General features: G+C 44.4%; 1 protein-coding gene across 3 annotated transcripts in view; it reads right to left on the bottom strand.

The window, feature by feature from the left end:
- Positions 1-3549: 3549 nt before the first annotated feature.
- The window catches only part of st3gal3b (ST3 beta-galactoside alpha-2,3-sialyltransferase 3b), a 42288-nt gene continuing 19431 nt past the window's right edge, over positions 3550-26406 (bottom strand). For all 3 annotated transcript variants that reach the window (XM_086203316.1, XM_086203315.1, XM_086203314.1), the window contains 6 exons: positions 20930-20993; positions 20708-20803; positions 20396-20582; positions 10837-10983; positions 9767-9913; positions 3550-7581 (listed from right to left, as the gene is read on the bottom strand). In XM_086203316.1, coding sequence (XP_086059442.1) covers positions 7492-7581; positions 9767-9913; positions 10837-10983; positions 20396-20582; positions 20708-20803; positions 20930-20993 — 731 coding nt within the window. In that variant the 3' untranslated portion in view covers positions 3550-7491. The remainder of the gene's footprint in view (positions 7582-9766; positions 9914-10836; positions 10984-20395; positions 20583-20707; positions 20804-20929; positions 20994-26406) is intronic.

Genomic DNA, 26406 nt, shown 5'->3' on the forward strand with positions numbered 1-26406 from the left:
GTATTTTAAGTGGAAATACGAAACCAATTCACTTGTTAGAGACATTTTGCAGACTCTAAGCTGTCCAGGACAGTGAAAATAAACTCTACAGACTGCTGCATGCAAGGGGAAAGTCTCGATCAAATCTAATTGGGTAGGAGTTTGTTTGCAGTGACATAAACAGTCGAACACATGGGCGAGAGGGACAAACATTCTGAACTAGAAAAATATTTGTCCTTAATTTGCTCTCTGCTTTCGTTTAATGAAGCCAGTTTTCTAGGCGTGACTCTCCCTCTTACCTCTAGTAACCTGTTCAGTCTTGTCTCCAAACAGCTCGGATGGTAAACGAGTAAACAACAAAGCGGCGGGAAATTTCTCACAACACGTTTTTGCGTCGATGTGTGCCAAGTCAAGGTCGGCACGACTGCCAAGACAGAGAGCTCGTTTCCCTGACTCAGAATCACAGAAAATGATATGTTTCCTATTCGTAATATCAGCTGGTCTGTTCAGACTTTGTGATGTTCGAACGGTACTTTCGGTCCAAACGGGTTTCTAAAAGTCCCCGCGTCACGTCTTTACGCAGCTACCTGCGTCTCCAAACGCGCCTGTCGTGTTTTTTTAAAAAGTCAGGTATCCAGTTATCAGCCTGGGCCGCTGCGGTTTGTTCTCAGGAGTCTACTACACAGTGTCTACAATGCCCCGGAGGACCGGAGGCGATGCGTAAAAGCAGTGCGCCGCTCCGCCTGTCAGACACTCAGTGAAACCGGAGCGCGGTGGCCGCTGTGATTTGTCTTCCCCATCGACATGGCTCATGTGTCTTTTTGTTCCTCCGCCGGGAGGAGGGAGAGATGGGGAGTGATTGTCAGAGAGGACGCTCGCTGGGCGTTTCTGGAAAAGTGTTGCAGTGGAAGAATCCGCCGAGTGACATGCGTCTCTCACTGTTTACTCTCGCAGACTCGTAAATGTTGAGCGTTTCCACTTGTCGTTCCACGGAGCCGCCGCGGCCTGCTCAGCAGATGGACTCACCTGCTCACAAGAGGGATGGACAGGAAGGAGCTTCAGCACACTGCGCGTCCACGCTCGGTCCGCTCTCAACCCTCCAGCACACAGGCCCTCCGGCTCAGGCACTCCCTGCAGGGCAAACACTGAGGCCGCCGCCGCTGAGCACAAAAGCTGGGTAAACAGCTCCGGGCCCGCTCTCCGCGCAGAGGCACAGACAAATGCAGGGAGGATCCCCGGTCTGGTCTCTGTTAAGAGTAGCCAGCAAACAGGCCACAATGGCGCGCTGTGGCGGATGATACACAGGAACGTAGCGACGGATAAAGGATGAGCTCAACAGAGCGACACATGCTGGCATGATTAAATATGTTTTACCCTCGCATTTCCACATATTACCCCCAAACACCCCCTAAGCGCGGCTGTCCAGATGTGAACGGTTTGTTCTGGGGGCTCCTTCTTCCTGATTTCTCCGTCTAAAGGCGTTTGTGAGGGAGATTTGTTTCAATAGGTTAAAAACAAGGCATGAATGAACACATTGTTGTCAGGGCTGCTACAGTCTTGACGGGCAAGGTGCACCATCTCAAGTAGGAGATCATCTGTACCGTCTCGTGCTCCTACCTCCACCTGAGGGTCACGTAGTTACAGGATGAAGGGTTTTCTAGTTTACAGATGTTTTGGACTTTGCTTGGAACCACAGTAGAATTCATTCTGACTCTTAAAGTACATTTCTTCGTCAAGACACAATTAGTCAGTCATTATCTTTAAATGATTCAGGTGCGTGGGACATCCAGAGACGAATCTAAAATGACTGAATATGTGACAGTGTGTGTGTGTGTGTGTGTGTGTGTGTGTGTGAGTATACAGAGGGGAATGTTGTTTCGCTTGTCTCAGCTGACCCAGCATTGAGTAAACAGAAGAAGAAAAAGGCCCCGTCTCCCTTCATGGGTGTTTTCTCTCCCCATTCTACCTCTTTTTATAAGCAGTTTCAATTTCAGGCCTGGGGGTCGTGGCCTCTCCGCTCCAACCCCACTGAGAGGAGGTGGGGTGGGGAACCTGTCGCCGAGAATAAAAGGCCCGTCCGCTGAAGAGGTGCAGGCGTGCTCGTACTGCTGTCTGCTGGACTAACAGGAACGACCGCCCTCAGTCGGTCAGCCAGCTGCCTCGGAGAGATCCCAGGTGGCAGATATCCTCCTGCTGCAGCCAGAGGCCGGAGGGAGACAGCGCTAAATCGCACCCAGTGGAGGTCAGGGAATCTGTTGAGTCAGAGGAGCTCAAGGTGTTTTGGTGACCAGCAAAGCGTGACTTTTGGGGTGGGGGGCGGGGTCTGGCACCCCATTAGCAGCAGGACGGGACGGTCCAGCGGTGCTTTAAAGGCCCTCAGCGTCTAGTCCTCTACAGCTCACCAGCACGGACTTACAGCAGCTGGGCGAGCCACACACACTCTCCTCTAGATTATGATGTGGAGCTGTGTGAATGTGAGAGTTTCATGACTGCAGCTGAAAAGTCAGTGTGTTTATGGAGTGTGTGTGTGTGTGTGTGTGTGTGTGAGCGAGCAACAGGTTTGAAATCGGTCTCTCATGGCTGCAGCAATGAAACAAAATCCACCTCAGAGTTTTGCATGTGAAGAGGGAACAATTGCACAGACAGCAAGAGAGAAAGAAGGAGGGAGTCAAGGTGAGGATTAGGAGTCGGGGGGGGGGTGGAGGACACCAAGGGGAGCGGACTGAGATACACAAGAGAAAAGGAGAACACATTAGAGAAGAAGTCCTGTGGATGGAAACCTCTGGTTCTGTACAGTAGGAGACACAGAGGAGAGGAAATCCCTTCATCGTTACACTGAGCATCCTGCAGTTTGGAAACACACTAATGGACACACACACACACACACACACACACACACACACACACGTTTGAACAGTTATCCTTATCCTCGCCTCAGTTCACACCTTAGCTCTACTTTTAATAAGAAACTCAGAAATGACATTGTGGTCTCCATGAGGACTAGAGGACCTTGATAAGGTTAGAGTTTATAACAGAAAAGGTCTCCAATGGGTAACCAAAACCAGATGCAGACACACACACACACACACACACACACACACACGCACCCTTTAAACCTAAAGTACTGTGTGGAATGAGGCCACAACTGTGACTATCATCATCTGCATAGATGCTTAAACTACCTGCTACATTATTCTATGAAGTAAAACTAGAAATACAGCATTGCAGTTTTGTACCACTGCAGAGGGTGCCTGTCAGCTGCCTCGACCTTTGACCTCCAACATCTTCTGAGTTCATCCTTGATTCTGAGTGAACATTCGTGCCAAATTTGCTGAAATGTCAAAAAGGGATTCCCAGGACACTGAAATCACATCAGGTGAAGGCGACCTTGACCTCCGAACACCAAAATCTTCTAATTTCATGCTCTAGTTGCGGTGGACTTTGTGCCAAGCCTAAAGAAATTCCCTGAGGATGTTCCTGAGAAGTCGTATAAACAGGAAAGGAACAGACGGACACGCGAAGGATCTGTTAAATAAATCCAGGATGAGTCCACAGATGCAGCTCTCCATTACAAACCTTTTATTGAGTTTCAGAAAGCCATTTATAATTGTATATAAAGAGAAACAGTAACACTTTAATCTGATCACTTAACATCCCATTGATGATGGTCAAATGTTTAAAAAAAATAAAGATTTATAAATATCATGAACAATGATCAAGTGAATACATTCTGCGGTATTAAGGTTCCTCCAGGAGGGGATGTGGGCCCGATCCGCCTGAACGCCTGCATTTCTTATAATTCCCAAAACCTGTAAAAATGACGAGGGCTCACTCCAGCTACAGACCTCAGCGCAACGGAGACACACGAACGAGTTCCATGCTCATCGTGACCGTTGCCTTTACTCTTTCTCAGTTGCACACGAGCACGTTGTGAAGCTGCAGCTGTCAACTTCCAACGCTCCCTGCTGGTGCCTTCAAGGACACCAACTATCAAGCTTTTATCAGTCAGCTGCCCCAAAACTTTACCGGTGAGCCACGTTCGAACAGCGGCTGCTAACGAAGCAAGATCGGTTAGCTTGCTAGCTGTTTAGAAGCTAACGTACACTCACAAGCCAATTTATTAGGTACACCAAAATAACGCAACAGCAGTTTAATACAAACGCTCTGCCATGAATCCTCCTTTTCTGAGAGGGCTAATTTTACCACTGGGTTCTACCGAGGTTCCTGTTTAATTAAATCATATGAATCAATGATGGTTTATTCGGACCAAACACAAAGCCTATTTTTCACGAGATGGTGGTAAAACTGATCTTGCTCTTTTTTTTGGGGGGGGGGGGGGTGGTAGACAACAATGGAAATGGAGGAGAAACTTACTGTGTTCCCTGAACATTAAAAGACCACATCCCACTCAGAATAGTGGCCATTTGTGTTGACATATTCATGTAAGTGGATAAGATCTCAACTCTCAAGCCAGCGAATAATTACTCGCAATAGTAAGAGCAAAAGAAGGAACGGAGTGGATGAACTGCTCAAGTTTCACATCTGTCAGGACATATTTGGTGAAATTATGATTCAGCATCTACTCAGGGCCAATAGTTGTCTCATACGATGTACTGGGATAATTCCGGAGACATTTAGCACACTGTGAAAATCTCATACGGTCTCATTCCTACGTTGTGTAAAAAGCTTCTGCTAAATCAGTAAAACCGTATTTAGCATAATCACAACCTCACAATGACCATTCGAGTAAAATCAACCAGACCCAGACAGATGGGACACATTGATCTGGGTGTTTGTTTTCTGATATGTGGCAACGTAACCTCTGCTGTGTAAGCGCCATCTGCCCCACTGGACTTGAACCCCGTACCGCCACCATGGAATGTGGACACACCAGCAAGGAAGCTAAATGGTCAGTGCATCTCGTCAGGTGTCCGGGGGGGGGGTTACCCCCTTGCTACCCGCTGCCCTCCATTACACCAAAATGAAAGCTTTTCTCTCTAAAAAAATACACCATGATGTATCGAGAGATGCTCGGGATAATTTGGAAACTTTGTTGTTACACAGTTTATCCAGCAGAGTGCGCAGCAAACAGGTCAAGTCATGTCAGCTGCGAATGATTGAACCGCCACAAACATGACCATTTCCAGTGCGAGCCAACACGTTGCGAGCCGTCCCAACCGCGCTGGACAGAGGTGTCGTCCATCAGACCAACACTCATGTAGGAAATATCATTCCTTTGATTCTTAAAGATCAGAATGAGCCCAAAAATGAGTTTCAGTCAGGTTCTAAACCCAGTATCCAATAATTTGGCAAGTGAGTGTAGGTGTGAAATTGTTGCCGAGACACACCACAGATAGGAGATGGACTGGTCCCAAACCAGGGGAGCGAGGACTGACCCGTCCCGACTGGCAGCTGACGCCTCATACTGGATCAGTGACCTCACGACAGTTTCCAGGTATGAGGTGTGAAGCACTGAGATGACGCCATCTAGTCCCTGAACCGTTTCTCTTCAAGACCCAAGTTGGACCTCTACTTCCCTTCTGAAAGGAACTGACACTCCGCTGCACCGCCAACGTCTGAGAAAACCTCATGAAAAATTAAAAAAGAAGCACAGTTGCAACACCAGCAACTTACTGATTGGGAGTTATGGCAGCGAGTCTGTGCGTTTACGCAATTTACAGTAAGTATGCACTTCCGAAGAAGAAGTAGACAAAAAGAAAAACAACCTGATGACGTAAAATCAAGCAGTAAAATGAGAAAAGTCTGCTTTGGTGAATCAGCGTCTGAAAAGCACTGAAAGTCAAGATGTAAAGCTCATCATCATATGTTGACCACTGATCCTGACAGCCAGGAATGATTGTGTAATACTGAACCGCTACGCTGATGAAAACCTAAGCACTTAAAAACCGCGAGCCAATTGTCAGCAAAGATGTGCTCACAACAGTAACTGGAGATGGAGCGTGGCAACAGTCTGATGATTGACCCGCAGCTCACTGATTCCTAGTTTCCTGGAGAAATTTAAAAAGATTGTTATTGTTTGTCACAGGAGAGCACAAGTACTGCATTAATAACAGCTGCATAAAGCATTGAAACAAGACCAATCTGATAAACACTGAACATGAAACGGACTAAAAACAGATCAGTGGACTGAGACACTGCTTCTGACACAAACCTATAAGATGATCTCTTAGGAAGCACATGGTGGTGAACTTGACAGGAACACAAACTCTTTGTGTTTCCCCTGAACAAAACAACAGAAAGCAGGCCTGCCTGTGATCAAAAACATTGGGACTCTGTAACAAAATAAATAAAACAAAAATATCTATATTTATATTCCACAAGCCAAGATGTCACAGACAATTGAAGAACAAGAATCTGCAGCAGCGGGAGGATGGAGAGGGGATCTGACGTACAGTCTCTGCTGTCCATGAACGCAGATTTACTGCATCTCCATGACGACCTGATCAGGCGGCGAGGACCGTACCGTGACATTCATGAACTGAAAGGGATTTACAAGGGCGCGCCGAGGTGGGAGGGCGAGAGGTGCGGTGTCTGAATTCTACTTCAGGGTTCACCTGCCTGGGATGGCAAGAATAAATACAGTCCTGCAATTTAGTTCAAAAAGATTCTTCCAGTTTCCTGTTTTCAGTGTCATTTTCATAGAGACTCTGGACAATTATTAGTAAAACAAGTTTTAATTTAAATCTTTCTAAAACATAAAAACAATCTTGTTTTCTTATCTGATGCTATGCAGTAACATCAAACCATCAAGACACCACCAAAAAGGCGCAGCTCTTCTGTGTGCCGCGTTCCAGGGAGCTAAAGCGGTTTTTGGGGTCACTCGTTTGGTCTGATTTGTTTGTGGTTGACACTGATGACTCCCTGGTCCACCTTCTGTTATGGGGCGTCGCCTGGGTTTGGACCCTGGACAGTAACTGCCTGAAGAGATGACAGGTGGGGGTGGGCGGGCAGGGGGTGCTGCAGCTTGTGAGAAAGAACTGTAAAAATCTTTGATATTTACACTGAGGAAAGTGAATACATTCAGGCAGCAAAAGGAGAGGACCGCCTCTCCCTTGTTCGAGGTACGTTTGGCACTGCTAATATTCAGCCCGTCCCTGCACCGTCTCTCCACTTCAGTCCTCTCTTCTCCATCCTGTCATTCAAGCGGAATGCTGACACCTGAGTGTCGCCTCCGCTCCTACGATTCATTCACGTGATAGGGGGGTTTGAAGTGGTAAACGCTAGTGTACGGGGCAAATGTCCTGTGACCACGTCGCCTGCTGCTTCAATCAGCATGAGTCTTTGGTTCAGAAGGCACGTGTGTGCAATGTCACCACAAAAACCTCTCCTGTATCTTTTGTCGAAAATAATCTCCTTTGATATGAAACCTCCTCGGCAGTGCGCAGGCCGCCTGGACACTTGAGGGTTCCTCCTCCTAAAGTCGATCCATTTCCCAGCTTCCTGATTTGTAGTCCATTGGGAAAGGCAGAAGGAGAGAGGTTGGGTGTAAACTCAGATACCATTGGTCAGGTCTGTGATGACGTTGGCCTTCACTAGCTTGCGGAGGAACTCCTTCTCCTTGGATATATTGTGTGTCCACGACTGTGGGAGAGGAAGAAGGAAAGAACATCAAAAACATGACCGCTAGAGTGGAAGGACTTGGCAGGTTAATCAAGAGTATGAAGAGAAAATCTCACATACTCAACAATACTCATGATGGCACACCTGCCTAACAAGTGCCAGGGACTGTGTGTGTGTGTGTGTGTGTGTGTGTGTGTGTGTGTGTGTGTACATGTGGCCCCGCTGGGTCAGTGTTAATCCTGCTGTGCTCTGATTCAGTCCCGTAGGCTGATATGAAACCAGAGTTTATTACTTCTGTGAGACGAGGAAGAGCCAGAGAGTAAATGAAGGTGACAGAAGAAACACACAAGTGGGAACTGAAGGTCCACGTCCGCCACCCACTCCAGCTGCACAACGTCCATGTGATTCATCGTGTGTGTGTGTGTGTGTGTGTGTGTGTGTGTGTGTGTGTGTGTGTGTGTGTGTGCGTGTGTGGTGCAGACTTTAATCAATGCATCTCAGAAATGCCTTGAAGGAATCCAAATCGATGTATCACTAAAAACCTGTTTTACACACCATTAGGATGTCACATTCAGGTTGACTACTTGGATGATGTTTGAGATGTTTCTGCTTCATGAGGTCACTCTAAGCTTGACCTCTGAGCACCAACATCTGAGTCAGTTCACCTTTGCATCTAAGCGAACATTTGTACGTGAAGATGGTGAAACCTTGAGGGAATCTCTACGTCATCACGTTGGAAAGAACTGGCAAGGCCTTCAGCCACGGCTTTTGCTGGTGCGAAGACATAAAAATGTTTAAGATGAAACTTACAAATTTACATAAAATTGGGCTTCAATAGTCAAACGTATCTTTATGTGAGGATGGTGGAAACAGGAAACACTAACGAATGGTCAACTTTGAGGTTGGATGTGATAAAGTTTGCACATCAAACACTTTCTGGAGACCTGAGTCAGACTTGAGAGGGGATTGACTGTCGCTGGGGAGGAAGGGTAGTGTTTGCCACTTTGTCACTGTCTTAACTGAAATCTGGTGCTGGGCAGGTGATCTGTGCGAGATGTGTCAGATTGTTTTGGTTCAAAATGGCTCCCTGCAGTGGCTGGAAAAGGGTTTGATGAGAATGATTTTTTTTTTTTAAATTTGAAAAAAGCGAGGTTTTTGCGATAAAACCCACAAGAAAAGGTCTGAAAGTCCCTGTTAGGTCTGTGGCGCTGCAGAGCAGAGCGGTGATTCTCTGTGGATTTGCACTACCAGTGACCCTTTTACACAAACAAAGTAAAATGAGCCATTGTTAATGAAAATATTGATTATAGCAGCTACAGCTTATTCAATTCAAACATGTACGTTCTATGAGATAACATACCTGAGGACAGAATGGAAATATAGTGGCAAAGCAGGTTCTCGACCAAGACTGACTTGTGTACATGAGTGCGGTCGGGCTAGTTACATGTTGTCTGTAGAGCTTTAGAGGGTCCATCCAGATATGAAACAGACTCTTTCGCGAACGCTGTGGAATAATACATGGTTGACTTTTCCGGGGTCAGAAAATCAAACGCTGTCTGGAATGGCAGTGGTTTAGTATTCCACACAACAAAGCCAAAAGAATTCCCAGTCATCAGCCACATGTAGCTGATGATGTTGATGAAGATGATGATGATAATAAATGCCAAAGGTTCACGGGGAGTTTAGAGAAAGGTTATCATCACACTGAGGTCATGGTTTACACACGTCAGCACATGGCTGACATCTTTGATTCCACTGGGCTTCAGCGTAAACAGCAGGAGGAAGACGTGACCGACGCAGTCAAACCATTCAGTAACAGTTAGCATGTTGCTACACTGATGGATAACGACCAGTCGCTCTTTCATTTGAGGAATTTACTTATGTAGTTGTGTCTGTCACTTCATAATAATATCTATTCTCTGGCTTAAGAATGAATTATAGATTTGTCTTCAGTTGTATTTGTTAAACTCCACTTCCTCTGCAGGAGTAGCGCACTGCTCCTCCTCATCACAGGTCAGAGGTGTTCTTCAATTATTCCTCCCTGATCTCACCACTGAAGTATGACAGCTTGGTCTTGCGTTGATAGAATCTTCAAAATTCCTGATTGACACACGAGCGCTCCAACGTTTAAAACTCAGTATTTCAAGTTTTTGATTTGTTTCCAAACAAAACCCTCAAGTGCCTCTGACGTGGACTCAACACTCACCTCTTTAATGGCAGACATCTTGACCGTCTCATAATAGTGCAGTGGTGCGTGCGGCGTGTTCATGTCGTAGCCAAAACCAGCCACCGCCACCTCATCACAGTTATGCAGGGCCATCGTTATAGCAACAGTCCCCAAAGTTGGAATGTTCTGTGTTGAAGACAGACACAGACCATCACAACTCACGCACAAACAGGCATATTTATGATGTAACACAGCACATTTGTCAATAAAACCTTTTTTCTCCACGTATGAATGAGGACGGCTGCAGGACAGACGTATGTGCTTCCCTCCTCTGTAAGTCTCTCTCTGTGTTTGGTTCCACCGCCGCGAAATGACGCTGAACACTTGGTGATTAACTATTACCTTTAGGATGCGACCCCTGCTACGACACCGTCATCTACAGGGTTGAACTGTGCTTCCTAACTGCCTCGGGCTGCCAAAGATCTGGGGGGTACACAGTATGTGTGTGTGTGTGTGTGTGTGTCGGGGGGGGGGGGGGCACAGAAGAAAGAGTGGAGGGAGGCCCCATTTAAATCATTACCCTGATTTGCTGCCCTCAGGGTAGGTGGAGCTGAACCAGCAGCTGGCCAACCCCCTACTGTGTGTTCTAATACACATTAATTTAGCCACACTTTCACTCAAACACCGAGCCAAACACCAGGATAACAAATAGAGCTCTTCATTAATTTGCACAGGCATAAACATAGAGTGTGATGGTCGGAGGAGAGAAGGGGAAGGACTCTTGGGATAAAAATGACTGAATGAAAAAAATCTGCAGCCTCTATTGTATGAGACAGCACTGCACACAGCCAGACACACACACAATTGACCAAGCACACGCAGACACACATACACACACATACATACAAAGGCCAGATGCCCACATGTTGAACACATGTTGAGTTCATGAAGGGCTGCTGTGGTGGCCCCAGAGGGTAGAGTTAGGGTGATACACTCCTCATGTCCCCTCCAATTCTCTAGCAATATTCCTTCTCGACTTTCCAGCACAACACACACACATATACGCGCATATACATATTATAACTGGCGTGTGCCTGCATGTGTCCTACCCCTTTGCCCATCAGGCCGTTGTTGAAGGGCAGACCTATGAACTGGAAGGCAGCCTCCTGGATGAAGTAGGGATTGAGGATTCTCATATCGGTGGGCTCCCGAGGCACATAGTGGGCCACCGACTTCCAGAAACCCTCCGTACCCCTCTGAGGTGGTGAGACAGTCCAGACAAAAGGAGGAGACAATTAGTCATTTTAACATTAACAGCATCTTTCCCATGAACATAAAACACAAAACTGACAACCGCGTGATGACATCTTCACTCTCCACAGCCAACTGCAATTTACCTGCCCAACATCAAAGTGAGGATACCTTGTGCACCGCTGACATAAAACACAAAAGCCCACCAGAAGCCAGACCCCTACTTGCACTGATTAGGAAAATGGTTTTTAGGCCTTTAATGGATGAAGTCAGGGCGAGGGGCTCGAGGACATCAGTAATTACGACCCCTGTAGGAGCGGAGTCTAGCGGTGGGTGAGGGGTGCAGCTGCCAGAGAGTGTTGACAGGCTAAAGCTTTACAGTCCTCACTCGACGTGGGGAAAATGGCTTCTCTAATGGTAGAATGATGATCGTTGTGTCAGTTATCACAATTATTTGTCTTCATTTTAGGAGGCGGAATTCTTTAAGCAAAAATGTACACATTTGAAATTTCTCAGCTTGGCAGTCTCTTAATTCTGTTTAAAAAATGCATTATTACTCTATAAACTTTTGTCTATTTGAGGTTAAAACCACACAACAGATGAGGCTGACAGTGATCAAGAACTTCTGGAACGTAGAACCCTGTTCCCACCCTCGGACGCAAGAGGAGGTGTTTCCTTTCCATAGCTAAGTTGTAACATTATCCCGCGCCAACATCAGAGGTTAAATATGGCATCCGAAGGGAAATGATTCAAATCCCACCTTGACCTGAGGCTGCTATGGAGACCCTCATCATCAGGGCAGCTTGTCCCGCAATACCAGAATATTTAACTCTCGTGAAATTTTTCACACGAGAACAGCCTCTGAATATCAAGATAAAGACTAAATAAGGGACCTTTCAAATGTGGATCCTTAAAGACTGGAGCATCCGTCAAACAATAACCAAAACGAACATGCATCAAACCAGCCGTGATTGACTTGACGAACAGTGTGACTTCCTAAGAGGAATAAAGCCACTGGGATCAGAAGATGTAAATGGGAATCACCTGTTCAAATAGTAAAGCACTCGCTCGGCTGCCTTTGATACAGCCATGCATGACTGTGTGTGTTGGCAGAGGCAGTAGCAACAAGTCTCCTGGCTTTGTGGCTACAACAGTGGCGGCTCTTTTTGAACGAGGGCCCGGCTCTGTGCCTTCAGCAAGCTGCAACAGGAACAGCAGCTCATCTCTCCTGTCAACACAGCTTGTGTTTGCCAGGAATCTATTTAGCAGCGCTGTTTGGATGTGTGCGTGTCTATGTACGCTGAATAAAGAGAGGGATGCATTTTTTTTCTTTATTCAAGGAAGGGGAGAAGCCAATGACACACACCCCTTACTTTACACAGGAGTGACCTGACATGTATACAGACACGAATGTCACGGGGTGGGGATGGCTTTGATGACTTTCAGACGAGTGGTTAAGTACAGGTGGCTTTGAGCAGGGTTCAGGACTGTCAGAGCGACTGGGTTGTGTGGGAAGTGGGGAATGTGGGCAGCTGTTTACAGTAGATGTCACCAGCTCTAATGTTCACCAGTTAGAATAGACAGTAAAAGTTTATGAAAACACTCTGTGCTCCTCAGACGGCTTCCACCAGGATGTTTTGAGTCAGGCGCTTAGTTCAAACGGCCCTGAGGAGCTGTTAAGTGAGGACTCTGCTTGTCGGTTGCTACTGGTGTGAATACTGAAATGTACATGTGATATAGGAGAGATTTATTTGATTTTTTAGAACTGCACCACCATAAATAAACGTTAACTTGGAGGGCTAGAACTATCAGGAGTGAGGACAGTAAGAGCAGTGCTCCAGAGCTGTTTCAAACTGCCCCAAGAGAACAGGATGTGGCTTCCACTGGCCTGACCGCTAACCCCAGCTGAGTGTGTATTAGTTAGTCAAGAGAAAACACCGCTATGTCAATGGCATTTGAACACGGAAGGAACAGGAAGCAGCAAAGTGGTCTTACGCTGCTTACTCACCAAGCCCTGACACACACTCAAAGGTGAACTAAAATGTGTAGCTCAGGCGTTTGGGCCGTTGCTGGGCGGTGATGCGAGAGGAAATGGCTGTTTCTCTTCTCCTGTGACTGCTTTATGGGTAAATTGACCTGGATTATTACATTTAAGTGTAAGCGCACGGTTGTGTGCCTCAATAAAGCACCTGTTAAAACAAGCTTTAAGTGTGAGAGGTCATTGCAATACAAGGAGATTCACTGGAGAGAAATCATTCACTCAGAAGACTGAATGCTTCAGTCTCACTTGTACACTGGCTGTTCCGCTCATCAGCATGTGCTTTATAAAGAAAAGTCCCACACCACTGCTGCATCAAAGCAAAAGATAAAGTTCACAGCTTTGTAGAGAAGCTGATCCTGACTATGGTCGACTGGCCTTAAAAAATGGAATCAATCTTCTCTTTGTTCACATTGTTTCGCTCCAGCGCCTCTACCAGGTCTGAGGCCGGGTGAGCGGTTTTCTTCAACTTTTAAAAATGGAATCAAAGCAATTTGTATAATAACTTGCAGTTATACAAGTCGCCGGCGGTCATCAACTACTGCAGAATTTGTTTGCTGTATTGTACATGTACATGAGACAAACCTGAGGAGTTAACTTACACCTGACCTGTCTATCAGACAGGACCGGCCACCAGGGAGTAAAATTCCATTTGCAGAGTTTCTGCAGGGTACACCTGGGGTTAATTAGTTTATTGACCTTAGGGATATGAACAGGGTGAGGTTTATGTATTAGTGCTCTGTTGCTCGAGGAAGCCTTTGAAAGCATGACAAAATAACCCAGATAATGGCGTGCCATGGCCTGGTCACCAGATACGGAGAGTCTGTGCCAAACTGAGACTGTTAGTTTCGAAGATGTGACTCTTTACAAGGGAGGCGGTTGAATTCTGGGATGCAGGGACAAAAAGGATCAGTTGTTTTTGGATATCAACCCACACTGGAGGCCAAAAGTCAAGATATTCATTGAAGTCTGGCCGATATATTGCTGACATATCCATATCCTCTGATATGTAGTCTGGTATTTAGATTTTCTTCAAGATCCTGATTCAGAAAAAAATGCTGCTGGCCATGATTACATTATCAGGGAAGATTATTAATTCAGTGCACTTGTGTTTTTTTTTTTAGACAAAAGTTTATTGTTAGACTGTCAATTACTCTGCCTCCATTACTTATTTGTCACAGGTGTTTAACAACCACATTTGAGGGATCAAATACTAGCGGCACCCGCCCTAAAAATCCTGCATCAGTCGGGCCCTCGTATTCATTCTCCTGCTTGTCACGAGTCCCCAACTTTATGAAAGTGCCATATTGAATCGTTGTAAATCCCCCTGTAACGCACTGATTCCCTCAATCTCTCCGTGTCAGTGTTGTCAGCGAGAACAGAAGCTTTGCAAACATTAAGTGTATTTGTCATGTAATTTCAGCACTGTAGGAAAACTCACAGCCATACAAAGCATCAGCAAAGGAGCTTAATGCTCAGGATTAGAGCAGGACAATGTCAGAGGGTGAGGAGAAGGCCGACTGTAAGCCGAGAGAAGAGCGGGATCAAAGAGATGGAAACTGTTATGAACAAAGAGATAAAGAGAGTGAAGAACCAGAGAAATAAATGACTAAAATGGAAAATGTGCAATACTTTTAAATGGAAATATGTAAACTCAAGGAGGTGTTTCTACCCAAAACATCTAGGGAGCAATGACGGTCATGGATGAGCGTGCTCATCTTCATCAGCTGTTTTTTTTTTTTAAGAGCATTTAAGATTTGAAAAGGATTCACTATGCATCCCGCAGGAATCGAAAATATCAGATTAGACTAAGCTTCACATATTGTTGAAGGACTGATTAAAATATGAAGCAAGATATTTAAGATCTTTAATCCAACATGGCTGCCACATGATGTTAGGAACATTTTACAGGTGGATGTGAAGTCCAATGATTAAAATGATCACGGCTAAATAGGTCACAAGAAGCGATGCCCAACAATGATGTCACTGGATATGCGACTGAAGATTCTGCATGTTGATATGTTTTCTCCAGAATTAAATGCAAAAAAATAAGAGAGGTGTCCTCGCTTCCTTTAGAACCACTCTCATACAACCTGCAGCTCCAGTCCTGTAAACCACTGAGAGGATGTGGTTGGACGGCAGAATGAGCTGGACTGGATTCCGGAAGGTAGACTTAATGCAATTTAAAAACAAAAACAGAAATCCTGACATGCTCAAAGTCACAATTAGTACTGTGTACATGTTGGACCTTTCAAGTTTACAAGCTGCAGCAGCTCACCACTTTAGCTCTCCTCTGAGGAGAGTCCAGAGAGAATGTTTGGAGGGAAAGGGGTTTGCCAAAGTAGGTGGTTAATAGCAAGGAGGACCACAGTTTAGAGGAGCCAAAAAGAATCCAAAAATAACACTATGAGCAGATTTGTTATTCAGTCATTTGAAGCATTCACCAACTTGTGTATGGAATGTCTTCTCAGGAGGATGGCAAATAGAGAGAACGCCATCAACACGCGTCTCCAAAGACAAATAGGAAACAACAGGTGACATCTAGAAAGATCTGACGCCTACTTCTCGTTGGTCTCGTAGCAGGTTATGAGATGAAGTACAATGACCTCTTTTAACCAGGGGAAGTTATTCTTACCCTTGTATAAATATTTCATTACCCAGCATCCAGTGCATCAGACCACAGTACTAGAAGAACGCAGCGTACAGGTCTGAGTGTTAATCATCTCTGGCGAGGTAGGTGACTCAGTTTTGAAACACAACACTCCCAGTAATCAGTGACATCCGGACCCTATGTTAGTCACTTGGTTCATGTTCTAAATCCATGTTTACAAGTATGTAAATGTTTATGAATGCATGTATGCATGCTACTTTAGGCTTCTGCACAGATGTTTGGGTTGGGGGAAAAAAGATGCATATAGTTATTTACAATAAACATGTGGGTTAAAATGTCATTTCTATAAAGTCCTCTATGATCAAATTCTCCCAGGGGAACGCTCACCTGGACATTTGTCCGTCAAACTGTACAACACAACCTTCAACTTGAGAAAATGTGGCTTTTTAAGTTTTTCTTTGCATCCTCAAATTCTGAAATTGCCAAAAAGATATGCAATGTTTAGAAAATATTGGCCTCGTTACAATATTTTGATGGTTTTATGGGTAAGAACCCTGGGTGCATTTCTATTAAATGACAAGCAGTCTCCTCCTCAAATTGTCTCCATCCATCTTTTCTCTCTCTGGCCTGTAGAAAGCAAAGAGAGCTCCTGTAAACAAACACGGGAGATAGAACACTGACACTCCACCTTCCAACTCTGTGTTTACCGCTGGCTGTATATCCTTCACTGGCTCTGTTTGAAAATACCCCTGTATATACAAACAGCTGCGGCTGTGTGTGCATGAACCATGAACGTGCACTGCGGATAAAGGCAAAATCTCAATTAGACACATAAGAAACTGACAACAGCCGACGAAATCATGTTTGAGCACACGTGTAAACAGCATGTAACTGAATAATCAACCAGGCTGCTGCAGATGTGGGCTGAGACGTGAGGACCTGTAGTAACACAGGAAGTAAAAAGCCTCATGATGGCGCTACATGGTACACGCTCTTCTAAAAGGGCCGTGGTCATGTTTTGAAAATGTGGGTCGATTTTTGTTGGATTTTGCCCTAAAAAGTTAATGACAGCGCACACGCACACGCGCGCGCACACACACACACACACACGTGCATGCATCTTTGTGGGGGGAATGTAAAAAAAACCACTAAATAAATAAGAAACTGCCTTGCCAATTTAAATCGGTGCAGTTAGGCAAAGCAACAATAACGATGGAATTCTCGTGTCTGCGCGACTGCATACCACCCACTATACTTTCAAAGGAGGAGGACTTTCAGAACCACTGAGAGAGAGTCGAAAGGCCTGGCATCCCTTCCAGCTGGGACTGTGCAGGTTACACAAAGCTGCTGGATCTAAAAGCTGTGCAAACTGAACTCAGGTCTTTGTCTCTGAAGAACCAGCGGAGAGGAGAGAAGGAGGCTCGCGGCTTTTGGCGAAAAATAGCTGCCTTCATATTTATCGGTACACCATGATGGCTGCAAACGGCTTTAAGAAATGTTGATGCTTGTTGTTTTGCAATGAGTGATTTTCTAAAAACAATTATGAGTCATTGTGGCTAGAAATGTGTGAGAAGGCACATGTGCATACACACATAAACACAGCACTGTTTATGTTTCCACAGCATTAGTGTGTGGTGGGAGTGAGTCAGACATAATGAAGCCAGGATAACGGTCTTTTAACAGGACTTCACTTGCTGTCATGTTGCAGCTAAGACTGAAAAACCCACCTCCCATTGTAAAGAGATATTGTTGCCATGGTTTAGGTTTTGTTTTGCCTTTGAAAAGGTCACCATTGCTCCTTTTTGCTCACTGCTTGTCAGCCTTCTTAAATAGCTAGTTACCGCATATATGGTATAAATTATTACCTGCATTCTTGCGCTCTGCAAACAGACGATTTTAGATGAACGGGAATTCACGTGTCGATGAGTTCGACATTTATAGTAAATAAGACTTTAATTTCGCACATGGACGCGGCAGTAATAGGAATGAGTTCATTTGTGCCTGAAATTCTCAGGCTACTTAAAATAAATAACGGTAAAGAGATGGAATGAAAAGTCACCTCACAATACTATTTGACTGCAATTCAGACGGTGAAAATCTGATCGCAATACAATTAGAGAAGCATGTTGTCGCATCAACACGTTTGAATTTGTTTTCTTTGTGTACTTGAAACGTAACGTAGTTGTAAATATCTATAATTAAATCAACATGGCTCTACCGGGGATCACTTTTTCAACACTGTTTAATAAAAACTTAGTCTTGGTGGAGGTCTGATCTCCACAGAGAACGTATTCTAGGTTCTAGAGCTAACTACTGACAAATCTGTAAATGCCATCATTGCATTATCTGCATTGACTAAATATAAATGGACCGTTTCTCATAACTTAGAAACAGTAATCCTACTACTGGTGATCATAATGCTGAGAATATTATATTTCTTATCGTTGACTTTTTTTTGGACCGAGAAATACGAGAGGATTGTGATGTACCCTCCGAATAAATATCACCTCTAATCCTGGCACAGTGCAAGTATCATAAAGACAGTTTTGAGGGGCAGTAAAGTAAAAAACAAAAGAAAACACACAGGAGGTACAGTGTAATGTTTGGATGAGAGTTACTGCAACTGTCTACTGCAGATCTAAAGTAACAGATCCCGCATCAAACAAGGGCGCTGGCACATCTGTCTCTTCTCTTCGACATCATCATCGTCGACCTGAGTTTTCCCCCATGAGAAACTTTTGTGTTCCTCTCTAGATCAAAGAGTTGGATGTTAAAGGCCAGATCAATTATCCCAGGAGCCATTTCCACTGTCCTCTCTGACACACCAGAAAAATCTGGGCTCTATCACAGACTGCAGGGGCCATCAGCCAACCAACCAGGCCATTTTCTTCCATTTAACTTTGCCGTTACCTTCCACTGCTCATTTTCTTTTCCCTGGCCATTATCCCTTTATCCTTTTCATCTATCTTTCCTCTGTTCCCCTTTGTTCTTCAGTCCAACTTCACACTTGCCATTGTATGCCCTTTCCATCCCCTACTGTAACAGTATCGTCTGGTTCCATTTTTTTTTTTTTTTGGTCATCCACTCCAACCCATAACTCTTGTGTTATGACACGTCATGTTATGAAGCCTCCATCTGGCAGCTGGCAGCAGAAAGTCACACAGCTGTGCTGGAAAATGAAGTGGGTTTCCCCAGTCTTGGGTTTCCCAATTAGACAGAGGCATCCCTCAGCAGAAATGAGGAAACAATCGAAGCTAATCATGTCTGTCTGTGCAGGAAACTCCATTAAGGATTGTGCCAACAATTTTGCAATGGTTTCGAACATTTGTGTTTCACATAACCAAGGGATTCACCCAGCTGTGGATGATTGGCACATGTTCCCAGCATGTCTCAGGCCTCAGATGGAGAGAGCAACGAAGCGGTCATTCACAGGACAGCTTAGTTTTAGCTTTACTATGATTTTTAGTGATCTATGAAAAATTTTTCATAAGTACCCCCGTTGTCCCAGAGTTGAACGGGCTCAAATAATCTATTCAAGAGATACTGCAGACTGTTCTAATAGAAAGAAGGAAAGTGCTTATGAGAGCTTTTTAGTGACAATAGACAGGAACGACATACGTTGACCCTCCATTAATACTTAGAGAGATAAGAGAGACGTTTGTGTCAGTCGGACTGCTGAATAAGAGCCCAACCTCAAATTCATTGACCTTAAAAGGGCATCAAAGACAGAGTTTGAAAGGGAAAATGAAACGTGTCATTCTTAAAGGGACAGCTTGGTTATTTTGAGGTGTGGTTTTACGAGATGCTGATGCCCAGTCAGTGTCTCACCTTCTGTCCGGAGGATCAGCGAGATGCAGCAGCAGGAAGCAGAGGAAGCAGAGGAAGCTGCTGCTGCTGCTGGGCTTGGAGTAGCGGAACAAACACAACTGCTAACCAGTAACAAGTCCACATGTCCCTTAACCTGCTGCGACACTTCAAACATGTTTGGTGCTCCGCATCCTTAACATCTTAAAAATATAGTGGGCTGGTAAAAGGACATATATACTTTGAGAGGACGAGCTCACCATTATCTAGGGCAGGTGAGACACTGACTGGGCATCGGCGTCTCATAAAACCTACAACCCCTCACATAATAAGAGGTGAGTCCCTTTTAAGTAATATGTTTAAGAGTTAATGACAATCTAAAAAGAACCAAGTCTTTGCTGTGTGAGAAGAAGAGTCTTCATCTCAGATGTGCTTTTGTGTTTAAAAATCTGCCAGCTGCCACGTAGCCAGACGTCCCTCCATCAGACAGCAGAGGCGTCTGGTTCAACCTGCTAAGGCCAGGATGCAGCAACAGAGCCCTTACGCAATAACTCTGAGGGGGACCACCTTCTACTCAGGAAACCCGTTTATATATTTACAGTCATTGTACATCCTTATGTCTATTCACCCAAAGAAGCAAGCACGACTGCCTTAACGCATGATCAAAATCCAAACTGGCCATTTTCCATGCGTAGGCTGCTAGTAGCTCGCTGGCTCAGAGGTTTGTTGTTGTTTCTGTAGCGGGGAGGAGACGCCAGGACTCAGAAAGTGGACAGGGTGGAGAAAGCTGACTGAAATAATCACCCAATGTCAAGCTGACACCTTAGACAGTTTCCTGGTGGACCAGCCAAGGGGTTGTGTGACCCACACAAAATAATGTCAAGCTGTGGAGTTACAACTGTGAAATCTGTCACCAGCAGTTTTGGGGTTTCGTGCACTGAAAATGACGCAAATCTGCTCTTACCAGTTTCTCCTTGAAGACCATCTGTCTTAGCCACTTGAAATCAAGTGGTTTGAAAGCAGAAAATACAAAAAGAGAATCTTTTTCATAGTTTTCGGGCTTCTGAATGGCTCCCTCTGGGTAGGTTATTCGCAGGGTCGTTTTGGTTCCAACATCCTTGCCGTAACCAGTGACTGGAGCTTCATTCAACCTGCCAACACAAAAAAAGCTTAGTGACATTTAGACTCTGCTTATTACACATCGACATCAGTACTTACTTAAATGATGTGTGGTTCAAGTAAGTTTATAGACAAGGAGACGAGGGATTCTTCTCACCTCACGACGACATCATACTCATCTATTCGCGACCCCAGAGACTTGTTGGACAGGATGCCCCCGTTGCCCACGATGATGCACCTTTTACAGATGAGGCTGTAATTAGGAAACAGATAAATAGTGAAGAAACAACAGGACTTCCTTGTGATGACTGTGAGTAGATTAGGTTTATAGCAGATATACCTAATTATCAACAAGAGAAATTCATTTCATAACAATTACCTGTCCAGCTCATCTCTGAGTCCAAATTGTTTGGTGGTTGATAAAATGCTGTCTATGATTCTCTCTGGAGGAAAAAAAGAGAGGAGATAACCAACAGACGTGAATAAAACAATTTAAGTTTGCATTAAAGTTCACAGCATAAAGTTGGACCATTAGAGTACTAAATGTTGAGTAGGTTACAGTATATCTCAGAACTGTTAGTGTTTAAATTGGTGGATGAATTTGTTTCTTGGCAATCGAGAGAAGACTGAATTTATACATCTGCTGTCTGCTGACTGTTATCGTTGGGGTTAATCACCTTAAATGTCCAATATTGAAAATTAGATGTCTGAAAAGTCCAAAATGAGGGAAATTCTGCTAGGAAAGATAAACAAACTGCCAAGGACTTCACATACCACCGCAGGTATAGCAAAGTAGGTGGTCTTAAGACGATTTGGAGCAGAGAACACCTCTCTCCGTTTACTCAGCTACAGATAAGGAGGGAGCGATCAACCCTCAGAAAGAGTGCTGGTGGTACTACAGAGAGAAAAAAGCTGTTGTGTTCCTGAGAGGAGGGAATCTGGGAGAAAGAGACATACAGGGTTCAGGATGGTATGCGTGTGTATGCAGAAACTCTCCCATAAAAGCACTCAGGGAGGAATGCTGTTTTCAAACAAGCACATTCTCCTGGTTAAGTGGGCGATGTTGAGCTTGTCTCTCTGCGTGGCGAGCGCCCCTCTGATCGCAGGGTGAGAAACAGGGATGTTTAGCCATAGCGAACATTCCTGCCATGTTATACAGGGCATTCTGCTCGACTCATGCTTCCAGTTTTAAGTATCATATATATTTGTCTCGTCTCCTGACCATTTTTAGGCCTCTCATTCTTGTAATTCACCCATCATAGACATACCAATATGCAGATTCCAGTTCCATTTTTGAACCATAGAAGGAAGATGATTGCACTTCATCAGCTTTCCTTTCCTTTTCTGTTTTCCATTAGGAAAAAACTTGAGTCAGAATGAGTCGTAGTTTTAAAAAGGTAGGTGGCATTTTCATTAACTTCTCTCCTTGACTCAATATAGTTAACATACAGTCTTCAAGGGGGGGGGGGGGGGGATCAGCACAAGTGAGAGTAAGGGAGAGTGGGGCCTCAAAGTAGTTTATAGGCTATCACAGCACCATTCACCTAGCTAATGATCCTAATGATTAACCTGCTGAGGGGAGGTGCACAAAGCAACGGTCCATTGTTTGGATGTGGTGTCGATGTCTGGCGTCAAGCATCACCCTGAGCAGCATAAACACAGGGCCCAGGACCACACCTGGATCCAAGCGGGTGAAAAGTGAAAAATCGCAATAGGCAGGACACTCTTCTGGAGGATGACATGGGAGCTAATTGTTATAAGTACCCGAGGTAAACATTTCAGCCAAGTATGTCTCGTGCTACAGCCGAAGACGAATAGCTGTAGGTTCAGACGCTGGTCCCACCACGGCACTTGAATGACGAGAATCTGGACTGGTAACACTGAGGACGGTTGGAAGCATCACATTACACATAAACACAGACACTTTGTTGGGAAAAGTGTAGCCTAAACAATAGGGAGCATCAAGTGATGAGTGAACGGTATTTACTGTCAGCTTTTGAGTCAAAGAATAAAGTCATGCTAGGAAATAAAACATTTTATAAAAGTGAACACTTGAGTATCAACGGTAGCGGCGGAGCAGGTGCCATCTTTGTTTCAAATTATACGTTTATATTCAGCAGAGCGTGTACTTTTGCTTTGGTTTGGCGGACAAAACATGGAGTTAATCTTCTGAAACAGTCAACAAGAATGAAAGTTATGAATGTTATAACCCCAAGTCATATTTGGAAAGGTTCAAATGCCATTGTCTGAATTATTTTACTGTTTGCTGGCACAGATCAATGAGGGGAATGAAATAAGACCTGCCAAGGGTCTAATTAGGGATGGAATACATTTAATGCTGACACATGGCAGGAGTATTTCACTCAAAGCAATGTTCTGTTCAAGTTGGCCTGGCCCAGACCCGAGGACAGTATTGGGTATCTGCATTCACATGGCAGTGGAACATATGTAATGTGATTTAGTATCAGAGTTGCTGCAGCACACGTTTCCATGTGATACTTAATCGAAATGTCAAAGAGCCTGGTTCAAAACCAGTAACCCGATATGCTTACATGATAAAGTATGATGAAAGTTTTACTTTAGACCGTAGTCCATTTACACAAGCAAGATGCGTATACTACATTACAGTTCTGCCATCTGTGTAAAAGTAGTCTGGATGGGGCTACCAGACCGTTCTGCTGCTGAGCCAGCGGCAGAAAACCAAAACAAAACCAAATGGGCGTCTGTGTAAAAGGACGGTGAAATGGCGGAACTGCTCTCTCGCAGACACGTCTCTGTGGCAGAGCGCGACACTGTTGTGTAAAATCAGACGCTGAGGTGGCAGTGAGCCAGTTTTGGTTGGTTCTGTGTAAACAAGCAAGGCGTAACATTAACAGTTTGGATATTTTTAACGCACCATTACTGAATCCAAACGTTTCTAGCAGCAACTTAAAGAAAACACCATCGCAAAGAAAACACAGGTTTACTTTGGGCCAACGAGCAAGTCACTTCCAGAATTAATCATTTGTGACAGCTCGCACCTGGCGCCAGCAACAAAGTGAGAACTCGTGCCAGTTAAAATAGAAAAGCTGCTAACAATATCTTTTTGCACACTTTACTTTGGTGCACTGGTTTTGTACACGCAAAAAGTGAGTTGCATTTTATATCAGAACTTCAGAATTCAAAGGTTGACAGAAGACAGCAGTGTACATTTATCCAAATAATTGTTATCCAAAAATATTAAGAATCACGACAAATACTGTCTTAGTCAGCTGAATATCATCGTCGATGTGTTTGCGCCAGCTGAGCAGTTACACTGAACTCGATGTTTTCACACATACAGCGGTGGCGAATCTGTCTCGCTGTATCATTCTAAAAGTACTGCTTGTACCTTTCGGAGCACCTCGTGTGCTGTAGGTAGAGTCATTATGTAAACAGTCGATAGCAGTTTATATAAAAAGGCACATATGCTTCTATAGTCTGATTCATCTACTGATTATTTTCATGGCAAGTCAATTTAAGCTTTAGTTGTTACAGCGTTTAGAATCAAATAAATAAATCGCTAACGGCCATTTTCTCAAGCACACTGCGACATGCACAAGCTGTTTCTTTTGTACATCCAACAGTCCAAAAATAAAATACTCTACACGCTCTGTTTGAATTTACACAAATACGGAATGCAATTTGGAAGCATTTTTACTATAAAAAAAAAACCCAAGACTGAAGACATTAATCGATTACAAAAAAAGTTGTCTTTCAAGCAGCAAATTGATTCTCTCTAACAGCAACTCTAACAGCAATTTAGACATCTCAGTATAAAGAACGCTGCCCTTCCTAAGCACTCTCAGTTGCTCCCAGATAAGAGCTTTCAGGAGATCAGCTGGAAAAAAAAAAAAAACACTCTGATGTGACGATACATCCTGGCATGAGAGAAAGTTAAAATAAGACTCCTGCCCTCCACCTGCATGCTCCCAATTTGGAATCCTTTGTGACGTTCAATTCAACATCCACACGTATCATCTCTCCACATGAGTGGCACTCAAAGGGAAACCCCGCTGCCATCGCAGTCCATGGAGAAAATAGAAAGCAGGTGTAATGCTCATACAGGGAGTGTTCTTTTGATAGCCACTGTGACAGTGAGTGTGTGTGGGTGTGTTCATGAGACAGAGGCTGAAGATCCTGCCAGGGTACACTCATTGTAGATTCTGTCTCAGAGTATTGGAAAATGTGACATGGCATGTCTTAACGTTATCTCACCAGTTCCCACAGCATTGTGCGCTAGTTTCCTATCTTGAATGCAGCCGTGTGTTGAGGTAAGACAACAAGGACAAGCATTATGTGTGGATGCACAAAAGAAGATTCCGGGGAGGGGAGACCTCCAACATAGCATTCAGCAGCCCAACCACTGCACATCACTAACAAAAGTTGCTATGATGAGAAACACAGAAGCCTGACTAGAAAGATGTTGAATTTCTTCAGATCTATGGGCATAGTTCCATTAGACTAGTATGATGAAGTTGTGATGACAGAGATGGGGCTCTGAAAACTCAAATGTGACAGTAAGAGAACTGGCCAGATACTCCAACTTGTAATATCCTCTAATCCTGGTATTTGAAGAGTGAGCTTTCATCGAGGAAGGTTTTACAGCCCTGAGCTCGGGAGCTCTCCACCGTTGATGCTGAGGAATCAGACACCAAACAGTGATGCTTTCAAGACGCATGATATCTGAAAATGAAACCCCAAAGTCAAAAATTGGTGAAATATACTTTAGAAACCTGCCAATGTGTGACATCAAAGGCTGACATTTGGAAACTTCCTCTGACAACTTTGAGGGGAGTCTGTCCTGGAATAAACTGACTGTGTATGTCCCTGTTTGCATTTACAGCGAATGATATCATAACTTTGGCAAAGGCAGAATGATAGATTCTGCCAAACCCACCAGACTCACACAAAAGAATAATTATAAAGAGCCCAAAGTGACAGAACATTGGCGTCCTCTACACACTGACCCTCAGAGTGAAACCTTCAAATTGATGACGAGAACGTAAAACAAAGCAAATAATTAAGTAATTGGAAAGGTCTCTCTATAGCAATCTGTAAAACACATCTAAATGGAAATTCAGTCTGATTATCAGATTACAGAATAGCCTGTCACTTATTTGGTTTTGGTGCTAATTTGTTGAAATGCAGGTTTAACGAGTTACAGCAGAAATAGAGGTACAGTACGTGAAGCCTCCTGGTGGCTGGTGGTTCAGCGCAACACTGAGCAGAGGCCCACAGGCATGTCTAAATCTCCAGCACGGAGAGCAGAGTTCCTCTCACTGATCAAAGTCAGCCGGCTACCCTGAAGCAGCGCTCCACCATCACCGGTGTGCATTTGTACACTCCTACTCTGATAAATCATGTCTTAATCATCTTATACGACTGTAGAGCAGGGTATTTGCTCAGTGAGGAGAATACTCCAGCCATGCAGGGCACGCTCCTGCCTTGCATGGCTGTCAAATGGTCTCATCACAATCCACCAGGTCTACCATTGGCAGGTCAAACTGACACAGAAGTGTGTGAACACGATCTGAGATCTGACGAGATTTGGTTGTAGCTCCCGCTCACATCCACACAGATAAGACATCAAGACTGAAATGAACATACGCCCATTTCCTGTCATGCGTTTGCTTGATAAATGAGGGCCACTGTGGGAGCTGATGCAGCTTTGGCCTTGACACAAGTATGTCTACACATCCAAATATACCTCATATTTATCTTCACATACTATTTATGTTAAATTCTCCTTGTTCTTGCTGCTGTAACGATGTAAATTTCCCCACTGTGGGACGATTTAAGGTTGATCTTATCTTATCTTATCTTATCTTAACTTAA

Source organism: Aulostomus chinensis, chromosome 5 (genome assembly GCF_037954235.1).
Source record: "Aulostomus chinensis isolate RoL2024-O1b breed Wild chromosome 5, RoL_Achi_v1.0, whole genome shotgun sequence".
In the NCBI taxonomy this organism is placed as follows: Eukaryota; Metazoa; Chordata; class Actinopteri; order Syngnathiformes; family Aulostomidae; genus Aulostomus; species Aulostomus chinensis.